Genomic DNA, 12265 nt, shown 5'->3' with positions numbered 1-12265 from the left:
CATGTATGCCCAATAATTAATCAATAAGTGAAATCCTTACCTGGTGATTTGGAGATTTAAGAGTTCTCCGGATGTCATTCCACATGGTATTATTGAGGTCACAGTCAAGCAGTTGGTCCTCATAAAACAGACAATCCACAGTCAAATGCACATTTGAGTTGTTCACCTGACTCCGGCTTTTAGCTACAACATGTTGTGGATTGTAGGTGTGATGCATCACCACCAGAATTGCACGTTTACCCACTATAAACAAAGACACAACATGATCAGATGATTCAGAAAAGAGATTAAATAAATGGGCTGGGTTACTAGACCTTGAACTCATGCTGTAGTAAATAAACACCACATGTGGTTCTTGGCCTGTATCCTACATGTGGCCCTGTATATAAATCACTTAAATTATTTATAAAAAGTCACTTTTATTTTTCCTTACAAGGTATTTTGTCGAGGGCCTCAGCAATGTCTGTCCCAACTCGTGAAACCACAGGACAGAAAACCACACAGTAGTCACTTTCTTGTGTAGACGTTTCCTCAGTTTGGCCAATGTCTTTAAGCTTCTGAACAATTGAACGATGAGCGCCATTTGTTCTTCCGGCCAAAATGACACGGAAAACTTTCCACGACCCTAAAGATAGATTTAACAATATATATTTTAGTCATTTCTGAAACTGAAGACAAAACATCAGAGCACAAGATTCAGAATGAAAGAGATACTGCTCGCTTTCCTTTTTTTGTTTGTTTTTGAAGTCGCCATACTTAATTAATATACAACTGATTTCATATATACAGCAAATGCAGCTTGATCATGACACTGAGTGAATCAGTGTTATTTTCATTTGAGGCTGAACTAATAGATATAAATTACAGACGCCTTGTGAGCCATTCAAAGTTATCAAGTAGCTTTCTGTGTAGAAATGACTACAGCCAATGGAAGCCAAGGAAATAATCATAACTTACTATCTCTGCAGAGATAAGACTGAACATTTGACCTAGATGTTTCATTTCTAACCTGTTGGGTAAGTGTACAAGAATCTGAACTATCAATAGGAAAGTTAGCATTACAACAGAAAGTAAAACTAAGTTAAAAAGTCTGGGTTTTCTTTCTTGTCTCACCGATGTATTAAATAAATATCTGACCTATTGCAACATTTCCTTCATCACTAATGGAAGTTTTATTTGATTATAATTACTTTTTTACTCTATAAGCTGATTGTAAACCGGCTATCCCAGGCAAATATTGTATTGATCTTATACTAGTCTAATTTAACAAGTAAGAAAAAAGTCAGTGATACTTATCTGACATAATATATTTTAGGATGACTGATATGGGTGACTTGAAATTATTACTCATTCAATAAGTAAATGCAGCTTACTCACCTTAATATTGACATATTTAATGGAAATATTAAAAAATAAAGCAAAATTATTCTCTCACCATTTCCCTCGTCCATGTCTCTGAGGAGGGATAAAGAATCAGAAAGCAACCTTTAGTTGAAATTAACTAAATCCAATATAGCCAAATAGCAGGAGGTGCAGATCCATTAACTGAATACATTATACATTTTCTTTACTAAAAGCTGCGCAACTTTTACTGGCCTAGAAGACAAACTTTAAAAATAGATTACGGGTGTAACTTGTATTACTCTGATGCAAGACATTTACATTTTGCAGACTAAAGTTACTTACATACAGATTACAATTTCTTGACTTGTTTTGAAACAGAAAGTCCTTCCCAACAGAAAAAAATAATTCTAGTGTCTCCCCATGCAATGAAGTGCTGTCAGTTGTTCTTTGAGAATTAACTTGTTCACCAGTTGAAAGCAAAACTGGACAGGCAGGTAAAAGAATGTTTAACGTCAGTGTGACTCAATAGACTAAAAGGATATGCAGCTGCAGGTGGTGATGAGACGGCCTCAATGTGGCCAATCCCTTTAAGCTGTTGACGAACTGAACAATGAACCCCAAAATGAAGTAGAACAGTCTCACAGACCAATCACGTTCAGTTTAACTTATCCCATGTGACACTACTCAGCCAATCAGGTCATTTCTACACATGATGACGAGAAGCTGACAGAAGAAGTTAGAGAGAGAACAGACTGGTTAAAGCTTTATTTCATTTGCCTTCCTATGTAGGCCTATGCTACATTAGTTTAATGCTGGTCACAATCGTGGAATTTCAAGGGCCAAATATTTTCTGAGGTGGTGCTCATTGTGTAACATTTCAGAACCACTTGTGTGAAACGATTTCCCTAACTCTTCCTAAGCCATTGTTAAAATAAACGGATTCAATGAATAAAATAAAATCTTGTCAAAAAGTAATGAGTAATATCTGGTATTTGAAAGATCATCTCTATGTAAATGAATATGAACATTATGCTATAAATGTTGTAGGACTTTTGGATTGTCTGTTAAAAGTTTACTACAGCCTGTGAAAACTGTGAAGCAGTGATTGTGCTATAGATAACATTTGGAAGCTGGAGGGGTTCCACCAGTCTGTGCACTGGTCCATGACTGGAAATTTGTTGTTGAGTTAAATCAAGGTGTGCCTTTTTTGCCTTACTGTATAGGTATAATTTATTATTATTATTATTATTATTATTATTATTATTATTATTATTATTATTATTATTATTATTATAAAAATAACTACAACCATTAGAATTACCAGTTATTGTTAGTTTTGATTAATTATTTACTCTTTAACCTGTGAAACAACTATATAAACCATTTTTATATAAGGCAGCTATGAATGACTATGAGGCTATTTTTGAACATTTAACACACTGAAATGAATATAGCAGGTACGGTCGGCAGTTATTATGTTCTCTGTCTGTTAGTGAATTATCTATTACCTTTCCTGTCTACTTTAAGCTGACATGTGAGCAGCACACGGTATTTGTTTGCATTTCTGGTGAATTGCACTCAAAATACAATATTCACATCTTTTAGATTTATCCTGAGTCTCCACAGACTGGTCATATAACTGTGAAATATTAACTTAATCAAATGCTAGTTGCTACCTCTGTCTGTCTACTGTATGTTTCTGTCAGGTATGAATAGTGATTACAAATTATTATTGTAACCTCTTTTCTTACCTTTTGACTCCTCAATGTCACTGAACAATGATAAAGAATGAGGCGTTAACCTTTACTCCAAATTATCAAGGGTGTGGGTCATTATCAGCAGGGAACATCTTTGGTTTTAGACCTGAAGAAGCTTCTCGAATGAGAGGTGAAACATCATCAAGAAACTTAAAGAAGTCGTTTTTCTTTCCAAGCTCCTTAGATTACCATGGCCTGTATGACTGAGAACCAACATGGACATTAAAAGAGCTCTTAATATGGCTCTTGTTTTCTTTCTTTTCAGAAAGTTCAATTGCATAACGTTGAACCACACACTAATATGCTCCTTTAAGTTCACTTCTCAATATTTATTTAAAAAAAAACGGTCAGGGGCAGGGCAACTCCTTAAATGACAGTCTCTGGTTTTATTGTGTTCCACACAATGAGTGTGTAAATATTAATTTAAGATTTTAAGCGAAAATAGAATTCTAGATAAAGAATTAATGAACTGAAAAAAAGCACAAAAACCTGTAAACTTGAACTATATCTACTTGTTGAAATTTGTTACAGCTATAACGTCTAACCCTAAATCAGAAACAGTTTTTAATGTCACTTAAAAAAGAATGTCTTTGAATTCATTATGAACAAAAGCAACAAATGACACCAAGATATCCTCTCAATAAATTTGTTATTTTAAAATATATAAGCACGTCTGCTATAAATGGGAAAGAAATGGTTCTGTTTTCCTAAAGCTTACTCTTCAGTCTTGACTTGACATCTGGACATGTGAGTAAAGCAACATTTCATCTTTAGCATGCTACAGTACCAATGATCCAAAGATTCATCCCTAAAACATCTATACCAGCTTTCATAACTATAATACATAACTAAACATCTTTAATGATTACAAAGGCATGATATATTACATATATTTTGTTTTATATACAGTATCAAGAAAACATACTGTGATATTGTTAAATTATTGCTTTTGGATTTTGTTTTGCAGTCCTCATTTCCCACTTTTATTTCTCTTCCATATTTTGGAGCTGAATGATGTCACAACTGCCATCAGCAAAGGAGCAATCAATCCAGCAATCTGTACCAGAGGATTCAAGCCTAAAATTAAGAAAAATAAAGACAAAAAGAGCAATAAGCCACAGTGGACCATACTTATGGTAGAGAGAGTTTCTGAGACACATTCTGTGTGAGACATGTAAATCGTCCATATGTCTGGAGTAGCTGGTTTCCGAAAACTGTGTAACTGACTCAAGTGACCTGTAAGAGTAGTTCTGAGTAGAGTGACATTTGTGTTTGCTCATCACCACATTCTGATTACATTGTAAACAGGCTGAGTGATTTCTACAGAACATGTTATTATATGTTTTAGGATACACCACCAACAAAGCTAAAACTTATACAGTGATACTTACAAGGTCTGATTTTTTTCCAGATGGGGCTACCTAAACCTGAAAGTAAAATGAAAACAGAAGAGTAACTCGTCTGTTATTTTTACCACTCACACAAATGACAGAATGTAGGTAAATAAAGCTTTAGGCGTAGTGATGCGTGCTTTCCTTTATCTCTTTTTATATCAATTCATGAACAAAATAGATATAAACACTAGTACAATATTAAATAACCTCATTATTTAGAAGGAGAAACCAAAGTGATCACAAAAAAATATTCTTTTTATTTTGGTGAAATAGCATGGACAACCAACATCTAGATGTTATTCTACCCCAGAAGGTTGATTCTGTTCATCTGGACATACAGTCAGGTCCATAAATATTGGGACATCGACACAATTCTAACATTTTTGGCTCTATACACCACCACAATGGATTCCAAATGAAACGAACAAGATGTGCTTTAACTGCAGACTGCCAGCTTTTATTTGAGGGTATTTACATCCAAATCAGGTGAACAGTATAGGAATTATGACAGTTTGTATATGTGCCTCCCACTTCTTAAGGGACGAAAAGTAATGGGACAATTGGCTTCTCAGCTGTTCCATGGCCAGGTGTGTGTTATTCCCTCATTACCCCAATTACAATGAACAAATAAAAGGTCCAGAGCTCATTTCAAGTGTGCTGTTTGCTTTTTGAACCTGTTGCTGTCAACTGCCAGGATGAGATCCAAAGAGCTGTCACTACCAGTGAAGCAAGCCATCATTAGGCTGAAAAAAACAAAACAAACCCATCAGAGAGATTGCAAAAACATCAGGCGTGGCCAAAACAACTGTTTAGAACATTCCCAAAAAGAAGGAACGCACTGGTGAGCTCAGCAACACCAAAAGACTAGGAAGACCACAGAACACAACTGTGGTGGATGACCAAAGAATCCTTTCCCTGGTGAAGAAAACACCCTTCACAACAGTTGGCCAGATCAAGAACACTCTCTAGGAGGCAGGTGTATGTGCGTCAGAGTCAACAATCAAGAGAAGACTCCACCAGTGTGAATACAGAGGGTTCACCACAAGATGTAAACCTTTGGTGAGCCCCAAAAACAGGCAGGCCAGATTAGAGTTTGCCAAACGACATCTGAAAAAGCCGTCGCAGTTCTGGAACAACATCCTATGGACAGATGAGACCAACATCAACTTGTACCAGAGTGATGGGAAGAGAAGAGTATGGAGAAGGAAAGGAACTGCTCATGATCCTAAGCATACCACCTCATCAGTGAAGCATTGTGGTGGAAGTGTCATGGCGTGGGCATGTATGGCTGCCAGTGGAACTGGTTCTCTTGTATTTACTGATGATGTGACTGCTGACAAAAGCAGCACAATGAATTCTGAAGTGTTTCGGGCAATATTATCTGCTCATATTCAGACAAATGCTTCAAAACTCATTGGACGGCGCTTCACAGTGCAGGTGGACAACAACCCAAAGCATACTGTCATAAGTGGACTGTTTTGCAATGGCCAAGTCAATCACCTGACCTGAATCCGATTGAGCATGTATTTCACTTGCTGAAGACAAAACTGAAGGGAAAATGCCCCAAGAACAAGCAGGAACTGAAGACTGTTGCAGTAGAGGCCTGGCAGAGCATCACCAGGGATGAAACCCGGCGTCTGGTGATGTCTATGTGTTCCAGACTTCAGGCTGTGATTGACTGTAAAGGATTTGCAACCAAGTATTAAAAAATGAATGTCTGATTTATGGTTCTTATTCTGTCCCATTACTTTTGGTCCCTCAAGAAGTGGGAGGCACATTTGCAAACTGTTGTAATTCCTACACCGTTCACCTGATTTGGATGTAAATACCCTGAAATAAAAGCTGACACTCTGCAGTTAAAGCATGTCTTGTTCGTTTCATTTGGAATCCATTGTGGTGGTGTATAGAGCCAAAAATGTTAGAATTGTGTCGATGTCCCAATATTTATGGACCTGACTGTAGCATTTTCAGTGGGAAAAACATTTCATCACCCATCCAAGTGACTTCTTCAGTCTCAGCTGACTGCTGGTTTCCCCAGCTTTATAAACAGTACATTCACACAATGACTGCAAATGTGCTGTTTATAAGGTTGGGGAATCAACCTTTTGGGATTTACTTACCAGGATGGTTGAGCATGCATCAAGAAATCCTATTCTACCATGCTAGCTATTCAGTGCCGTCACCTTCCACACAACCTGATGTGCACATCCGTAAAAATGTTACTACACTTCAGGTTGATGCAGTTGGCAATGACTTAAATGGTGTGGAAAGTTGCAGCATACAGGCTTTCCGGTTATGCTGTAACTTAGGACACATTGGGATATTTGTTCTAAAAACTGTACCTTTATGAAGATAAAAGATGAAGACATGAAAAGGATAAAAAGTATTAATAATTATACTTACACACGAATATATTCCAGATGCTGGAGCAACCTAAAACACAAAAAATGATGTTAAGGTAATGCTAACACAGTTAATACTTACAAAGTTCAAATATGTTTCAGGCAGGGCTACCTAAACAAATAAAAACAGAGCAATATGTTGTCTGGTATATTTTGCTACTCAAACACAACTCGTAAGATAATTATACCATTGTCATATGTGGGTTTTTTTTTTCTTTTTGCTCGTTTGTTTTGTTTTTATTTTATTTCGACCCAGTGGATGCAACAGAAATATTGAGCATTTTCTATATTACAATCTTATAGAACATAACAAGAGATATTTGCTCTTAACACTGTATATTAGAACATAAAATTACTTATTTATATTTTTAATGTTTTAGTATGAAATATGCTAAAAATAAAAATAAGATAAAAAAATACAGTCATACTTACAAAGTCCAAATATTTTCCAGATGAAGAAACCTAAAACTGAATTAAACAAAATTGTGCTCATTAAATAAATCTTTGATCATAGTCATATACGCTTTTCTTTTACTTTTTTTTTCATTATTGAATAAACATATTATTTAGAGAGAGAAACCAAAGTGATCACAACCAAAAAATCGTGGAAAAGCATGGAAGAACAACATCTAGACCTTATACTACCATGCTAACTTATGTATGATCTAGACTTCTGCAGGAAATTTACATTGTAACTAGCGATGTTACCAGAATGGCCTTTTAACCCTGTGCCGTCACCTTCCACATAACCTGATGTGCATATTCCAAGAAATGTTACTGCACGTCAGCTCGATGCAGTCGGCAACAACTGGAATGGGATGAAAGCACGGGCTTAAAAGGGCTTTCCAGTTATGTTGTGAGTTAGGACACATTGGGATATATCTAGAAGCTGTACCTTTACAATATATTAACCTAAAACACCAACAAATGATGTTTTAGGAAACAACTAAAAAATAAGCAAAAACTAGTACAGTCATAAAAAGTCCAAATATTTTTCAGATGAAGCTACCTAAACCTCAAATAGGGGAAAAAGAGAGCATTAATTTGTACAGTATATTTTACTACTCAAACACAACTGATATGCCTTACGCATAGGTACTTTTAATTACGCCATGGCTAGACATTACTTAGATTTTCATTAAAGTAGCTCATTTATGATACAAACCATTGGAAATGACCAGATCCATCTTTCAATATGAAGACACACAAAGGAGTTTTGACTAGTTAGGCTTTATGGATTAATAAATTTCAGGCCACTAAATATCCTACATGCTTTTCTTTTCTGACTTGGATTCAGCTTGGTGAATGTTTTTCAATTTGGTGTTTATTTTGCACAGAGCACTGCAAGAGACATTGAAAAAAAAAGAAAAAAAGATATACTATTGAGAGATGGCGAGAAAACTTTTTTCTCCTGGTCAGAGTATGCCTTGCGGTGAGTGTGTCACCTCTTCAGATGTCTGTCACTTATATAAAAACTGTGTTTACTGCAAAGCACTGATTTAATGTCTTCATAGTTTAGGTCAATCTCAAAATAAAAATGTATGAATCTCTCCCACGGGCGTGTCTCTTCCATCACTATGGTTGTTTTCAAGGTCTCAGTACTGACGTGGAAGAGCAAGGACTAAAATGAAAAATTGTTTAGTTGTAAGTAAGCTATTAAGACTCGACTGTGTTTGTTTTCCTCCGAAACAATAAGTTCCGTTGGAGCAGCCTTTCAATGCATCTCTCTGTCTCTCGCTAGCAAAGTTGACCCAGACAACAAAGTAAAGCTAGTTTTCAGTTGCGAGCCTGACACAGAACCCGACGTATTAGCCAGATGTCCCTTTACTACAGTTCGGAGCCGCGGACCTGTTTTCCTGTTAACCTGTTTTCTATATGAGATCACTGCAAAAAGTGCAGCCTTACCTAATGTCCACCCTACTGTTACTCATTTTACATTAAGATTTAAAAGTCTAGTTGGTATTGGTATGGCGAGTAACCTTCAGTAATAGTAATAAATCACACAGCAATAGTACGTTCATGTAGTTGTAAAAAGCATGATAATATATTAAGTAATCCAAAGTACTCAGAATACGTTACTCTCATTGAGTAACAGAATACGTTACAAAATACGTTTTGGGGCATGTATTCTGTAATCTGTAGTGGAATACATTTTAAAAGTAACCTTCCCAACACTGTGTGCCAGAAAATATTGGAGGGTTTTTTGTTTTTGTTTTTGTTTTTTTAAATAAATGTGACCATACCATGAGAAATAAGGAACTTTAAATTTGGTGGTCATCAAGAAAAGACAAAGATGAATATTCAGATAAATCAGATAGATGAAGGTATTATATCATACTTACAGAAACTTGGGATGTGTTGCCACAAAGAGATCAGGTTGTGAATTAAGACTGGAACTGGGAATTCAGAACCAAAAAATCTTTTGATGTCACCCGACATGGTATCATTGAGGTTGCAACTGAGGAGGTGGCCTTCAAAAAACAGACAGTCCACAGTTAGGTGGACATTTGGGTTGTTCACCTGCCTCCGGCTTTCAGCTACAACATGGTGAGGATCAAAGGTGTGATGCATCACCACCAGTATTACTGGTTTGCCAGCTGTAAGTGAAGAGACAACAGGATCAAATGATTCAGAAACAAGAGTTTGGGCTTTTTGCCTGCACGTTAAATGTAGCCTTTCTGTTTACTTCTAATTTTGTATTTTAGATTTATTTCCCACTTTACAGGCCAAATATTCTAAGTGAATGTAGCATGAGGCCATAATCATTAAAATCACTAAAAGGAGTAATGATAACCAAAACAATCAAATCAAATCAGATCAAAAGTAGGACAAATTAGTAGTTCAAAAATTAGCAGGGGGTGCAATTAATGTTCTAAACAAAACAACACATGGCAAATTGCAATTGTTGTTTTTTAAGTTATTAAACTTGCATTCTGTAAATTACCATGATATTCACATCTACAATGAATGTATACAAATTTCACTTTCATCTTCACCCTACAGCAATAACGTCAATCAAAACTCAATGTGTCATGCATGCATGTATTATTTAGCATTTAGTTATTTAACATTTCTTACGAGTTATGTTGTGCAGGGCCTCGCCGATGTCTGTTCCAACTCGTGAAACGACAGGACAGAAGACTAGAAGGTAGTCACATTCCGTTGCAGAGGTCACGTCTGTTTGTCCAATACTTTTGAGCATTTGAACAACTGGAAAATGGGCCCCATTTGTTTTTCCTGCTTCCCACACAAAGAATTTTTTCCATGACTCTAAAATGAAACAAAAAGAAAAATTGGATCCTTGTACAGATGTAACATAATTTTTAATGAGTTAATGTGTATCAACCATATAAACAGTGCCTAACAGTGCTAATCTAAATCCAGATATTTTAAACAAGAACCAGATTAAATTCATGCGGCTATATTCCTGTCTTCCCTGTCATAGGGCAGGGCAAAGGGCAGGGTACACCCTGGACAGGTCCCCAGTGTGTCGCAGGGCTAACACGTAGAGACAGGCAACCATCCGCACTCACACCTACAGGCAATTTAGAGTTATCGATTAACGTATCCCGACTAACTGCATGCCTTTGGACTGTGGGAGGAAGCTGGAGTACTCAGAGAGAACCCACGCAAACAAGGGGAGAAAGACCCCAGCCAGGAGTCAAACTCAGGACCTTCTTGCTGTGAAGCAACAGTTCCAGAGTGTGCCACAGTGTTGGCCATAGTGAAAATCAAAATTTAAAATTAAAGTGGGATAATTCTAGTTTTTTATACCACCATTAGAATTTACTGTGAGTATCGTTGGTTTCCATTAATTCCTTGTTTAGCTGCAAACTGAAGCCTCCCCCCGACCACCTGCTGTGGCTAAAAAATGCTTGCAACTTTATATCATTTCAAGTGTAATTATTAAATAAAGCTTATTGTCTTTAATAGTGAAATATCTGACAACTTTAATTTTGAAAAGTAAAACTTAAAAAGTCTTAATGCATGCTCAATCATCCAGGTAAGTAAATCTCCAAAAGTTATTTCTGTTCATCTGGACGTAGCGTTTTCAGTGGGGGAAATGTTTCTCCCACTGAAAACGCTACGTCCAGATGAACAGAGTCAACTTGTGGAGATAAAACTTAAAAATTCAAAAGCACCATATTTTCTCACCATGTCTTTGTACCATGTCTCTGAGGAGGGAGAAGAGAAGGAGCCTTTAGTCAAAACAACAATGAATAATCATGGTCAGCAGTTTCACTTTCTGTTCACTTTTTAAAAAGCTAGGCTAACATTGGTCTCGAGCATATGTATCTCTGGGCCTGCTAGAGCTGTGAAGTTCACAGTTTCACATGGAAAGATTTTGAGAAATTCACTTACATAATAGCTTGAGTGTACAGTCTCTGGTATATCCTTCGAACACTGAAAAGAGAGTGACGTCCTTCCCTGTCAGTGAAGCACTTTCATTTTCGATTTTAAAGTAACTGCCCAAACAGGAACGTTAACTCTTTCAGTGTTTGAAAAAAATAAGATCAGAACACAGCAGTAGTGGAAGTGGGTTAACAGAGTGTAAAACTGTGGAATAAATAAATGGGTCAGGTGAGAATTTAAAGGAAAAGCAATATAAACTGTAAAAAGGTTATGCTGGACTAGACTAGACAAGTTTTATTGTCCCTTGCCATTATTTTCCAAGTGTTTGGAAGGAGGAAACTCGTGCTTCAAAAATATGCTATCAAAAATAGATCCCCTCCTTTGGTGTTTTGATTGTTGTGGCAGGGAAAACTGTAAAACATGCTGGTCCAGTTGTGTTTAAATCTGATGACTGTGCATCATAAGATATGATAATATAGATAAGATAACCTTTATTAGTCCCACATGTGGGAAATTTGTTTTGCTACAACAGAAAGTGGACAGTGTAAAGTTACAAAGCAAAAATTTGAAAAAAACACTGGAATAAGATAAGATGATAAGAATAAGAATAAGATACTGTACGCAATAAAATAAAATAAAATACTATATACAACTGATTTGTATTCATCACAGATAATTTAAATATAATTAATAAAATTGCACAAAGCAGCATCCTTACTTTCTGAGCTGTTATTTAAAACTTACTAACCTGTTCAACTAAACTTAAATCTTAACCAGAACATTATATCTTACAGCAATACACAGGGGAAATGCTTTGTTTAAGAAGAAACACAAAGAGACTGTGAACTGGAAATATAGCCACATGTTGAACTTTAAAAAACTTTAATCTCATAGCACCTTTGGCTGAAACATTGGATACAAAACTTACATGACCATCTCTTCAGAGAGGATTTCTTTGAAGTATTGGACAAGAGCAGCAAGTTATTCTTTTCATTTTAGCATCTCAGATCATTTC

The 12265-nt window shown here is 36.2% G+C and overlaps 1 protein-coding gene across 1 annotated transcript; it reads right to left on the bottom strand.

Moving 5' to 3' along the window:
• Positions 1-3511: 3511 nt before the first annotated feature.
• LOC134643621 (uncharacterized) lies at positions 3512-11325 on the bottom strand. Its single transcript, XM_063496089.1, has 8 exons — positions 11260-11325; positions 11053-11072; positions 9976-10167; positions 9240-9494; positions 7330-7365; positions 6899-6928; positions 4493-4528; positions 3512-4178 (listed from the first exon to the last, which is right to left on the bottom strand). Exons 2-8 carry the CDS (start codon positions 11066-11068, stop codon positions 4072-4074), a joined length of 672 nt encoding a protein of 223 aa, XP_063352159.1. The 5' UTR covers positions 11069-11072; positions 11260-11325; the 3' UTR covers positions 3512-4071.
• Between the last annotated feature and the right edge of the window lie 940 nt (positions 11326-12265).

The sequence above is a fragment of the Pelmatolapia mariae genome, linkage group LG15 (assembly GCF_036321145.2).
Source record: "Pelmatolapia mariae isolate MD_Pm_ZW linkage group LG15, Pm_UMD_F_2, whole genome shotgun sequence".
Classification (NCBI taxonomy): Eukaryota; Metazoa; Chordata; class Actinopteri; order Cichliformes; family Cichlidae; genus Pelmatolapia; species Pelmatolapia mariae.
Note: the sequence above shows the minus strand (reverse complement) of the source record. Positions and strands in the feature narration are given on the sequence as shown.